Below are 13,724 nucleotides of genomic sequence, written 5' to 3'. Positions count from 1 at the left end.
ACATGCTCCAAGGAACAGATTTTTTTTCCAGATGAGCAGTGTACCAAATGTAGATCATGTTTCCACAAGAGAAAAGGTTTCATAAGAGAACTTGGCAAGAATTAATTTTAAGTCATGGCAGTAAAAGCAATATCACTTGGTGAAATTAAGGCAGATGAATATTTAAATGCATCGTCTTACTTATTGGGCTGACCCATACATGCTACTCTTGCTTCTAGAAGGATTTCCACGGTACCCTCTTTAAGCTTTGACAAAAGGAAGCGAAACACACAGCTCAACACATACTTTGTGAAAACAGTATTCTGTATTGACAAACATGCCACAGAAAGAAATTCTGCTTATCTTTTCAACACACTGTGAACAAAGATTTCAAACAAGTTTCACCTCAAAGTTCACCAGTTCCCCCTCTTTGCTTGCAATGCATAGAAAAAATGAGCTTTCTTTTATTCTCCTGTAGGTAAAGAAATTAGTTAAGTAACAGTAACTCCAAAAGTAAAGCAATACGAAAACACTTAGAAAGCATGACATGCTTCTGGCAATCACTACCAAAGGATCACAACAGTCACCTCCCACTCCCCAGAGGAAACCTGTAAAATGTATTAAATACTCCTATTCTTGCACTGATTTAATGGAACTGTAAAGAAGACAGTTAACTAATATTGCTAGTAAAATTACATTCAATGTTTCAAAATTATATGAAAGAAATAAATTGTTGAAATATGCAGTTCTTCATTTGCAAAGATAAACCGACAACCTGGGAATATGAATGGATCAAGTTTTGTAATTTGAGTAATTTATTCTGAATACTCAAACTGTCAAAGATGACCTGTTCAGAACATTTTAAATCGCTCTTAGGAGAATTTCCACTAAAAAAAATAACTCAAATAAATTTTCAAAATGCTTTGGAATTACAGGCCATAATGAGTAATCACAAAAGTTATACCTACCACAAAATAAAGTTAAATTCCCAATTTCCATTATCTTAAACACCAATACTAGGGGAAAACCTGTGATCTTGTCTAATCGGCTAATTACTCCTATAGTTATTCAATATTTAGTGAGCAAAACCCAATAGCTTGCAGTTGTATTAGTGCCTGTGGGTACAACGAGACAGTTGCAACTTGTCAGCACAAGAGACTTCAGCAGATGCAACTTGAGCCAAGATATGACACCTGAATATGTGCACAGGCAACACAAAGAAAAACAAAACCATCTTGATGACTACATAAAGTCCTAAGAACCTACAGAGATAGGCGAGAAACCTGATGAAAATAAGGGGGAAAATATCTCATCCCTGGAAGTAATTTAAGGACATTAATTCATCTCCCTCCAAAAGCACCAATACCAGGTTAGGGTATTTTTGTAGACAGATGACAGCATAAAAACATTTAAAATAATTCCAACTCTATCACTTACTAACTGTATTTTTTATCCTTAAGAATAAATTAGTTTCTAAAAGGACAACTTATTTTCTTCCCTACTTCCACCCCAAATTATGTCCTGCTTTTTGGCACTTTGATTTATTTTTTTCTTAAGACAATTTTAAAAAAATTACTGAAAAATATCTTTAACAAAGGCTCTGCTTAAATACTGGTCACTGCTGATGTCTGTGCTCATGAATAGAAGTGGAACAAGCAGCTCATCCATTTTACAGCTTCTTTAGTCTTTACACATTTGACCTCCATGAAAAACATGTGAGCATGAATTTAAATCTCTGGTATAAAAAGAGTATTAGACAACAAACTGATTCATGACTTTTCAATGAGATTGTGAATACTGATATCCTAAGAATGCATAATTTTAGAACAGAAATGAACAAACAGATTTGAATGAAACAAAAAATAATTTCCATATATTTAGGCCTTTTTTCCCCATCTCATGAATGTATAAACTAAATCAAGTTGTCAGTGAAGTGATACTTAGTTGCACTAGTTTACATTTTGATTTAAACTACTTAAGACAGCAAGTTGAGCACTTAACAGATACCAGCCAGCAGCTAACAGGAAGGAGGAGAACCACAAATACAAGTTACAAAATATATTCCATACTCCATCCTGTTGAAAACAATTTATTGGCTGAGTATAAGACAGTTTTCTGATTTCTAATTAGAATCATAGAATGGTTTGGGTTGGAAGGGACCTTAAAGACCATCTAGCTCCACCCCCCCTGGCATGGGCAGGGTCACCCTCCGCTAGACCAGGTTGCTGAAAGCCCCATCCAGCCTGGCCTTGGCCTACACTTAGTTCTACCTAGTTCTTACACTTACCCTTCATCTGCTCGACTCTAAAGGTTCTTACCCGAGAAGAACAGCAGCTATACTCTCCCAGGCAATTCATTCTTTCTTGAAATATAAACTTGCTCTGCTCTGATAATATTCCTGTTGTTGCATTTAATAATAATGATTCTTGGAACAGCTGATTAAGACAAATAAGCCTTAGTCCTAATTGGCTCTATCTCTGAACACAAAAGAAGGAAATTTAAATCTCTGGCAACCAAGTATGCAAGTCATGACATGAAAAAGAGGAATAGTCTAAAAGTACATCATTAAGCTGCAGCATATTAGCCAATTTTCCTCCATTATGGAAAACTGTAGGACAGTGCTTGGACCAGAGCTATCAGAAAAAGCTCAAGTGTGAAGTAGTTCTGCCAGAAGAATAAACTAAATCATCTACAATTGGGTGTCCCTTGATACTCTTGCATTTGCACCCTGCTGCACACTTCCCATCTCAAAGCCAAGAAGCACAGCAGTCATCAGTATGTCCCTTTCTGATGCTATTGCTGAAACTTTCCTGGATTGTACGCTGTTCCCAGTGGATTTCCACAATCTAAACTAACTCCTTTCCGCAAGTCTAACCAATACACTACTAAACAGTACAGGAATACCCTGAATGATCCAGCACTAGACCCAGTAGGCCAGGGCTGAGAACACCAAGCTCTGGGCTTTCTTTTCAGGTGGCCTCAAGATCTGGTTGTATCTTCAGAGCCACATCTACATTCAACCTAGAACAGCCCATGCCACAGCTGTTCATCTGGATGACTTTGAGAAGCATCAATAGGAAACATCCGGGGTCACAAATCAGTCAGGGTGTGGGAAGATGGTGTTGAACTATACAGCACTCTACAATGTGACAAATTCAGTTTTCAGCCTTTAGTAGCAGCCCTAGCACTGTGCAGCCATGTGGCATCACAAATCAATACAAATCCATTCCTCTTGTCAAAATTAGTCCAAAACATTCTGAAAGGGTAACTTCTTCTGACAGAAGTTACTTAATCTGGCAGATATTAGATCTAATGTTACCACCTTTCTTCCTATACCAAAACTTAAAGGCAGAATAAACTCCACACTGCATGACTTAATTTGACAAAATGTTATTATGTGCCTGGGCCTGATCCAGATCAGATTTGTATTGCTGGTTAATCTAATGTTCCACAGAGCCGGTATTAATGATCACAGAATAGCATCAGCACACACAAATTCAGCAAAAGGCTACTGATGCACAACACTACAATCATATTAGCCATCTATATTGTATCAGTAGCTAACTGATGCCACTAGATTGAACTGCAATCTTGGCTGACAAGTACCTAAACGTATTTAAGCATTCTCAGATGTACATACACCTGGGACCTCGGAAAGTGGCAGTTACTGCACAATAAGAGGAATTAACTTTACAGTTGAAGAAAAGCTGGTGCTTCAGAAGCAAAGTTGATTGAACTCCTCTTCCTCTTGTACGACACAATAATATTTCATTCAAAGATTTACTTATTGGCTGTAATAACTTACACTATCATATATATACGCACACCACACCACACCTCCATTGCGACGGAAACCAAATTCTGGATTGGTACAGATTTATTGGAAGAGGAATACTTTCCACAGCTGGTGAAAAACATTCACAAACACTTCAGGAAGCTGTAACATTAGCTAAAGATGTGAGATAAATCTATCTGTGGACACAGGCATATAGACAGTTGCATAACTTAGACTGGAAATTGATTGAAGCAGCTTCTCCCAGGAAATGTTCCAAAGCAATGATAACAACATGTAAGCTACGAATTTAATTTTATTTTTTTCCATTACAGGAATTTAACTGTTGACTGTTACAACAGAAATAGCATACCAAATGAAAGTTAAATGCAGAGACCTCAAACTGCACTTACGTGGAAACTAAGATAACTCCATACAAAATCTACAGCTCTGTCTTTTCCCTTTCCACATCCACACAAACATCTCAGAGTTGGTTTTTTTCTCAGAATGATTTGAAATAGTGAAACTAAGATTACTTTGATTTTATAATGCTTCATAAAGCTGATTTTTGAATGAAAGGAAGTAATAGGTGAAAATATGTTGAGTTAAAATTAAAGATTGAGAGGCTTATACAGACAGAAAACTGTAACTTACAAGAATACATAACTTCATGAATTCTAACACCGCTATGCAACATGCTAATATCTGTACAGCTAAAAAAAAAAAAAAAAAAAAAAAAAAAGAGTCCTCCCTCCTGGAGCAAAAAACCCAGCGCTAAGGCTGAAAGCTCAGCTCTATTTTAGTCTTTGTTAATCTGCATGGAATAGCTTTCAGTCCTGATCAAGTGCTGAGTACACAAGGCTGTCTTCAGCTCATAATACTTGTATCTTTTTCCCCCACTGAGTGTCAACTGACTCATGTTATCACAGCTAAAGAGAGTGCTAGGGCAGACAGTGCAGTAAGTCAAAGGAGCAAGCCTTACGCATGACAAAGACTTAATAGGCCTACAACCACATGAACTGCAAGCACCATGTGAAAAGCTCCTACTGAAACAGCTATTTCACCAGGCTTAGACTGTTTCCTTCCACCAGTGATGTCTCTGGGACAGTGTGCTACACTACCATGAAATGGATGTTACCTCCCTTCCTTCCCACTGCTTCTTTTCCTAACAAAAAGGGGAAAGGATGAGCTTGAAATGCACTGTTTTACTTGTCAGTATATGAAATAAACGTGAGCTTTTAATGACACTACTTACATTACACTGCAAAATTTTACAGAACAGTCTTCTAACTTATATTGGTTTGTAAATTCACCATACACTAGTAAAGAGAGTTATGTAAACATACAGGACACTAGCTGAAACTCCTTTACATGTCTGACATTCTCATCTCAGCCTGCTGTCCCTACTAAGGCTTTACAGGGCCAAATGCCAAGACTAACTGCTGCAGATTTTAGTTCCACTAATTAGAATTCAGCAACTCTTAGGATGTAAAATAACACTTCTCACAAATAAATCTGAGTATTTGTTGAAAAAACACACTGGGTTTCAATAACCCAAACACTTTGAGTGAACTTTTGAATGTTTAAAAACAACCTGATAAATGGTATTTTAAACGAATTATATAGCCTTGTGGCATGTTCAAAATTCAACTGCAAAACCAAAAATTTCTCAGATAAAAGAATTTCAAAACAGCAATAATATCAGGGACATTATTTCTGTAAGAAGAATTATTTGAAAAAATTAAGATGCTGAAGCACCTCCATCCTTTTTCTGAAATAGAAAAGCAGGAAGAGACCACAGAGTCACAACTCTTAACAAATGCTATTCTCAATATACTTGTGTTCAACCACAGCAACTTTCCAAATCAGAAAATAGTATTTTACTAAATCAGTTTTTCCCCTTAGCCAAAATGTCTTAAGTCAGCCAGACTGAAATCAGCATATGATCCATGCCGGAGATGGATAGCAGGACCCTTAATTTAAGGCTCATAAGTTTATTTCCAGCCCACACCAGTAGTCACTGAAAATTTTATTAAGTAACAGCTGTTTAGAAGCTACCACACATAATCCATCGGAAATGTATTAGTACACTTAAGCCCGTCTCAGAAGGGAGACTATAGATTTTGTGCCTCGAGATATTTTCTTCAATCCCTGTCAATTGCCCCTGAAAAATAAGTTAAAGTAGTTTGGTACAACATGGAAATTTGCAGTGAAACTGTCAATGTGCCTTAGTACACAAGTCCCTACTTTCAGTACTACAATCAATTAAACTGAAAATAAATTGCTCCAATAATAGCAGGGCAAATACCCCACACCCTCACCACAGGGAGTTACTGATGGGGATTTGCAGTGATCACACATCCTCTGCCTTCCCAGGAAGTCAGGCTGACAAAAGATAGCTGTCAAGATAGCAGGAAGATGAAAAGATTTAAAAATTATACCAAACCCACCTACAGGCATGAAAGCTCATTCCTGTGCTTACCTGTGTTTGCATAAATACCAAACATCCCCAATCAGCATTGAGATTTATGTATGAAGAAAAGAGATCACATAATTTGTGGAGATGGTCCCACTATTCATTATCACTCTACACCATCATAAAGGCAGGTGGGGGAGAAACAAAAAAACCCAAACAAACAACAACAAAAAAACATGCCAAACAAACACACAAACCAAAAATAAAATTGAAAGCAGAACCACATTTACTAATTTACTTATGATAAGCAAGAACACAAAAAATATTTATAACTACAGAGTTTTTGTTGTGAACGCATTACCAAGAGACCACTTCATACTGTTCTTCACATTAGGGCAGACATTTCAGAGTTACAGTCTCTCTCTGTTGGTACCTGACTAGCATACTGGCTATTAGCTATGTAATTTATACCCAAAAGAAGTATCTTCTAAAATATGAATTGTACTCATCTCATATTCTATCAACTTTGTAGCTATCCTGAAATAAAAAAGGGCACACACCAAGCAACAGGTGACAGAAGTATTTGTCTGTGCACCCCATTGTATGCGAGGCCACAGCATACTGCCAGGAAGCCTGCAACGCTGCAGCCTGCTTGCTCTGCATTTTGTTCCAAATTCTGTTTTAATCAGCCATATCTGGCAGATTTCAATTTTGCCTCTTTTAGAAGTAATTTCCCAATAGTCTACTTCCCATTAAAAACCCTTTTTAAAGATTCAAAGCCTTTTAGCATTTCAAGTATGCTCATCTTACAGAAAAAAGCACAGGCAGCTCTAAAAGAAAGCTCCCAAAAAGCTTGGGGTGCAGTTGCAATGAAAAAGCCTGAAGTATGAATAAGTGTCATTCCGTCACTCTTCAAAACAAGTTAAAACCAAGTCTCAAGTTCAGTAACGAAAAAAAAAAAAAATCCATGAGGGAAAATAAAATCTCTGCCTGTAAAAAAAACCCTGTACGTCTAAAAGAATTAAATTTTGGTGTTAAAATGATCTCAAGTCCTATCACCCATACAGTTAAACAAAGGAAAAATGAAAAAATAATTTATTTGCACCTTAAGAAATGTAGAGTTCACCCCTTCTAGGATTTTTCACAGGAACACAACTATAACATACTACTGTACTGATATTACTCGGTATAAAGATATATTAATATAATGGTGGGAAACTATAAAATCCTAACATCTGTGCTGATCTCTCAAGAACACCTTTAAGTCACACATGGTAACTGTGTGTCTGACTATGAAAACAAGGAATATTTATTTTATTAAATAATTTTATTCCTCGAGATCTGCTGGTCTCCAAACTTGTTGTGAATTAGAAATGATTGATCTTAGTATGCTGAGAAGTAACATTCAACACAGTGGAACTAAAAATATACTTCTAAAGAGCAGGATTTTCTGTTTATTCAGTTGCCAGAACTTGATGCATGTGTGCACTGGATGAAATGAAGGGTCACAGAGATGTTCACTCGGTTACTATTTTGAGATCTTCATTCTACAACCTTAGAAGAGACAGTCCAACATCAACAACAGACCTTTAAAAGCTGCAGTGCAAGGAATTAAAATAGCGTGATTAGATTTCATACTTTTATGTGATTTAGAGACATACTTGTATATACCAGAACAAATACAGGTGGAATGTTTCTCTGCATCCATTAGCACTTCCAATACAAAGTTTGTCTGGTCACTGGAAATGTTGCATAACACCTAATCCAGGGGTCCTCAAACTTTTTAACCAGGGGGCCGGCACGTGGATTAAGTGGCAGGCAGTCATCTGTGGCTGCTTGGTTTCCCTCCCCCGGCGGGGGTGGGGGCCGGATTGAGGACCCTGGGGGGCTGTATCCAGCCCGTGGGACGTAGTTTGAGGACTCTTGACCTAATCCATATATCATCCAAACACTTATCACTACAGTTTTGCTATCACTTTTAACAACTATATAATGCCAAGTTTGAGACTGAATGGCAAATTATTTTAAACAGCTTTTGATAAACTACTCTAGTGAATTCACACACATAGTAAATGCACTCAACCCACTGATCTTGGCATTGATATCCACAATTCTTTACTTGCAGGCTGCATGGTCTTTAATGCAGCAATGTCTAATCCTTGCACCCAAGGTTCCAATGTATCAAACATTTCTCACCACAACACACTGCTTCAGCTGACCTTCCTTTTTAGCTTTTATATCCTCTGTTTGTTCCCATCTGAAGATTGTTACGAAGGTTTTTTGGTGGTAAAGCTGTTTTGACTGACTTACTACCTGTTACCATTTATACAGATTCATCTTCTAATGCACAGGAAGTATTAAAAGACCAGAAGAGATGAACTCTGGTACCCAAACAATTTCTACTGAATGAAACTGATAATTCTGTAAATCCCACTAGACCCTACTGGTGATGAACTGGCTCTCAGTCTGCTTCTTTCAGTAGTCATTTGAAGCTGTAGCTGTAGTGTAAAATACGTAAGGAAATTTTACAAGGGCAGTGTTATATGCTGTAGAACATAAATTGATAATGCATCTAAACCAAAAGTGTGAACATGACCACAAAGAGCCTCCCCATCTCCCCCCACCAAAAAAAAAAAAAAAAAAAAAAGTGCAGTTGCATGCAGGAATCATCCAAGATCCAAGAAACAAAGCGTTACCTGATCACTTAGTCTTCTAATTCCCTAATACGTATGTGTGCGTGCACGTCTGCATACTCAAACGCTTTCAGTTAAAACAACCCCCATCATTTGGCACGGATCCAAATTTGACTCCAGCAAGATAAAGCATTTGCCCTGAACCTGAAGACATCTGGAAGAGCACACACACAGAGCTGGAAAACGAAATCTGCTGCTATCTGCTCCAAATCCATTGCTGTGACTATTTTTCTATTTTAAAATATCTAAATTCTGTTTAAGCAAGATTAATGTAAAAACAATTATTTAAAATGAAGTACACAAGTAGTAACATTGACTCAACCGCTGAGTCTCTACAGTCACAGATGGTAGTGGGGAGGATACAACTTGCCACTTCAAAACAGCAAAAGGTTTAAGGACATTTCAACTCAAGAGCTGGCTTCCCAGGAGATCCATTTACTTAATACATATAGTGACTTACAGAACGGAAGCGATACACCCATAACTACAATGTGAACTGAAGTTTTACTTCCAATTTTGACGTTGATGTGGAGTTAATGGTTTGCAGGAATTCATAGCAAAAAAGGTAAATTGTTGCAGACACATGCAAAGCTTGTAGGAAATCCACACCTCCCCCCCTGCCCCCCTCCCCCTTGTTAACCATCTTTCTTGCTTGTTACATCTAAACAGAAAATTTAACTTTCTAGTTTTACAAACACTGAATCAAGCATTAAAAAGCTGAAAAATGCTTATTATGCCATTCAATTAGAGAGCTGTGAGCATTTTGTTTCTCTAAATTTTTGTTTATATTTCAAATGACTATGGTGAACATCTAGTCTTAGTTTTAGCTGTTGTTCCCACAACATTCTCCTAAGTAAATCAAGTGCTGCTAGCACAAAAATAGAAAATGCTATAAAACATGCCAGTACTCCCTATGTATAAGCAAGAATACTTGATGCCTTCCCAACAAGGTGATACAGCTACACTTACTCTATACGCATCAAATCCCAAGACATCTTCAATAGTACATACATTGAAAAAAAGATATAAAAACGCAGTATTGATTCTGGATGCTTGAACTTTTGACACACCATTATATACCAAACTATTTTAACAAAAGTTGACTAACATTGCAGCACAGGTTACACACAGAAGTTATGCTATTAAAGAATAAAACCTATCATGATGTTGTAATCACACACCATTTAAACACTCTGGGAAGAAAAAAAAACAACTTACTTGCTTTTTTTCCACTTGATATAAGCATGATATGAACATGATACAGCTTTCTACTTAAATTGATACTGCACTTTAAGTTACTTTTATGGCACCAAGGCTGCATTACAAAAACCAAAACAAACAGCAAAAATAGTCTCTCTCAGCACGGGGACAGGATTAGCAGGGGAATTTCATTTTTCTGAGACCAATCATCATTTTTTAGTTTCAGAAAACATGATTGCAAGAAAAATCAGCACAGGAAGAAAACAGTCTGTTTTTAAAAGCTACTACTGTATCAGCTAACACAGTTCTTCAGTTCATAGGCATATTAACTGTTGGTTTTTTGGTTCTCTTAACAGTGAAACCTGTAGACACTTAGCCATCTGACCATAAGCAATTCCAACAGCAAGCAGCTCTCTCAAGGATAACAGCAGAAAGGTTCTACCAGCATGACCTGGACTTTGTGTGTCATTTCAGGCACCCATATATGATAAATTGTAACCACACTGAGCACACAACTCTGCCTAGCTTACAAAGGCAAAAAAAAAAAAATAATCACAAAATAAAAAGCAGGAAAGAGTAATAATATTAGAAGTAAGTCACCTGTACAAAGCTCTCACTCTAACAGAGTAAAGCACTTGATTACATTACAGTATGCTGCATAAATGAACTATTGATCTCTAGGCTCAGCATTGCAAGAACTGTATAATTTGACAGGAGAATAAATAAAAACAAAACAAGCATGCATTTTCTTTTGAAGTTTCCATAATTACATGCAAGCAAGTTCTGTCATTTCAGAGGTATCCATAAACTGATGTTATTAAACTTAGAGGAAACCAAGAAATAATCTTCTGAAAGCTGTATGTGAAACCCAGACAACAGCAATGTTAACCCTCCTATCAAGCTTCATAGAAAGGTTTCAGCTTTATTTACGCACACCAAAACCAAAAACTAAGAACTCATGTCAGTATGATATTATTGGAGGACAAAGTCAGACAGTAAAAAGTAAACTGATATGTTACCAACAAGGGAGCTAAACTGTTGTATTACAAATAATTGTGGTCTAAATACTTGCTAAAACTAAATGCATATTCACAAAAGCTATCTGGAGTCAGAGACCACAGTCATCAAAATGTGTGATTTTTTAGGAAACAATGACACCTCTCAGCATTTTGGATTACTATCACCTTTCCACCTGCAATCCCTGTTAACTGGTTTTCAGAGACCAGTTCTCACTGCCAAGCTGGACATGGACACACCACTCGACCACATGCGCCTCTAAACCCTGATTAGCTAAAACTGAGTAAGCAAAGTGGTGTCACGGAAAACCAAGGTGCACTCACCGTTCCGACTTTCTTCATCAATAGGAACTATTGTGGCTGGAGGACCTGTTCTGGCCAATTTGCAATCTATAAAGATGAAAAGAGAAGTTATTTCTAATTCCAGAAGAAGGATCTTGGGGGTTTTGTTGCTGTTTTTTTAAAACCAGTCAGGATGTTCAGCATACCAAAGACAAGTATTTACTTACACAAGACGTATGTATGAGCTACAAAGCTAAGTATACTCACAGAGGATCAAAATCTGAGCTCTTTGCCTATCCCTTACTCAGATAAACTTCATAAAACAAGGGAGAATCTGATAACAAAGGCTTTAACATCTCAGATACTGATCCATATTTAAAACAAACACTTAAACAGCAAAAATTGAATATAGTTTGTTCTGTTATCTCTTATGTCAGCCTTCCTTTCCATGTCATGAACATACATACCCTGGATCTTTGTCACATACCACCACAATACAGTCTGATGGCTACACTAATAAACCTGTTCATGTCTTGCTCTAGAGATACCACCAGGGATCTCAGTGAAGCAGAAGCCTTTCAGAACAGAGATAATACAATGGTAAGTTAACCCAAATAAATAACAAAGAAATTATTAAAAGGTGTAAATTGCAATTAAAGCTTCACAACAGAAACAAACATAATCTGAATGTAATCGCAACAAAAGGATCTAATTAAAGAGAGTGAACAGAATTTTAATAATGTTCTAAGGAAAATAAAAATTAAGAACAGACAAGCAATGTTCAGGAAGTTATGTTTTGCCATCTTACCCTCATATTGCCAGTCTGGAGTCAAAAGTTTAGTCATCAATGGAAGCAGAGCAGAATAACGAAAGAAAATAAGTAAGATTTTGTTGGTTTACTAAAAAGATAGGTTCAAAGACAAAGCAGTACATGCAGATCTAGCAAATACATAGGTGTAGTCTTAAAATACATAAAAGCATGTATACTACCTGTGATTTTTGTACTTTGTGAACAATTTGTATTTTACATTAAATAGAGGAAAAATATTACCTCTTTAAAGCATACAGAAATAAAAGGTAATTAAGCAGCGCTTTTGATTTTCAAAGAGCCTCACAGTATCGATGAAACTACATGACAAAAAGACAATTACTCTCCTTCCCATTTAACCATGGAGAACTGTATACGAAACTGCAGTTATTTAAGACATGTAGATGCTACTCTGATCCTCCTGACATGGACCTGGCTGTGTGGATGGCTAATTGGTATCTAGCCAAGGAAAGAAATGTTGGAGTATCACTGTTTTTCATGGGGATTTTTTAGGGTTTTTTTGTGGTTTTTTGGTGTTTGGTTTTGGGGGGGGATGGGGTGGGGTGTGGGGGGTGGGTGTGGTGGGGCATTGGTTTTGTTTGGAAAGTTTTAAATGCTTTACACAAAAATCCCAACAGAAAATCATCTGTAAGTTAAACACAAGAGCAAGCTGAAGTAAAATGCTATTTCCCAGCTTATGGAAAAAAAATTACACATTCATAGACTTCAAAAGAATTACGCTGCAGCTAATTACAGACAGTAATTATCCCAGCACAGACAAGACCTATGAAGGAAGATCAAAACAGTGAAGCATTTACTCAGATCTCAATTTAGGTGAAGCCTCTAAATCTAAAGGACATCTCTGTGGCATGATAATTTCCTCTAGCAACAGCTTTGCTATTCAGCTGATGAGTTCAACTGCAAGACCAAACTTCCAAACACCAAACTTCTAAACACCAAGGGCAAGGATTGATAGCATGGCATTCCTTCAGGCTGAATATTTATGAACAGCCTGAACGACACCTGAATTAATACTAACGATAACACAGTCGCACTATGTCCTGGTTTCAGCTGGGACAGAATTAATTTTCTTCTTAGTAGCTGGCACATTCGGTATTTTAGATTTAGGATGAGAATAATGCTGATCACACACTGATGTTCTAGTTGTTGCTAAGTAGTGCTTACCCCAACTCAAGGGCTTTTCAAGTTTCCCATGTTCCACTGGGAGCAGATGCACAAGAAGCCAGGAGGGAGCAGAGCCAGGACAGCTGACCTAAACTAGCCAAAGGGATATTCCATACCACAGAACACCATGCCCAGTGTATAAACAGGGGGAGTTGGACAGGGGTGGCTGATTGCTGCTCAGGGACTGATGAACAGCTATATTGTGCATAATTTATTTTTTTTTCCACCTTGGGTTTTATTCCTCTCTCTCTTTCTCCTCCTCTTTACAAATACTATTGCTGTTGTTATTACTTTTACTTTATTTCAACTATTAAACTGTTCTTATCTCAACCCACTGTTTTTACCTTTTTCCAGTTCCCCATTCCTATCCCAC

At 37.2% G+C, this 13,724-nt stretch overlaps 1 protein-coding gene and 1 long non-coding RNA gene across 7 annotated transcripts in view; one reads left to right on the top strand and one right to left on the bottom strand.

Annotated features, from left to right (window-relative positions):
- The window catches only part of PCDH15 (protocadherin related 15), an 878,455-nt gene that overhangs the window by 367,096 nt on the left and 497,635 nt on the right, over window positions 1-13,724 (bottom strand). For 3 of the 6 annotated variants that reach the window (XM_080401544.1, XM_080401545.1, XM_080401546.1), the window contains exons 3-4: window positions 12,167-12,181; window positions 11,401-11,466 (exon numbers count right to left, since the gene is read on the bottom strand). In XM_080401544.1, coding sequence (XP_080257670.1) covers window positions 11,401-11,466; window positions 12,167-12,181 — 81 coding nt within the window. The remainder of the gene's footprint in view (window positions 1-11,400; window positions 11,467-12,166; window positions 12,182-13,724) is intronic. The other 3 variants (XM_080401549.1, XM_080401547.1, XM_080401548.1) reach the window with 1 other exon arrangement.
- LOC308069477 overlaps window positions 1-13,724 on the top strand; it is a 302,542-nt gene that overhangs the window by 72,983 nt on the left and 215,835 nt on the right. The window lies entirely within an intron of this gene.

The sequence above is a fragment of the Falco punctatus genome (genome assembly GCF_963210335.1).
Source record: "Falco punctatus genome assembly, chromosome: 9".
NCBI lineage: Eukaryota > Metazoa > Chordata > Aves > Falconiformes > Falconidae > Falco > Falco punctatus.
The sequence above is the reverse complement of the archived record's forward strand: the minus strand, read 5'-3'. Positions and strand labels throughout refer to the sequence as shown.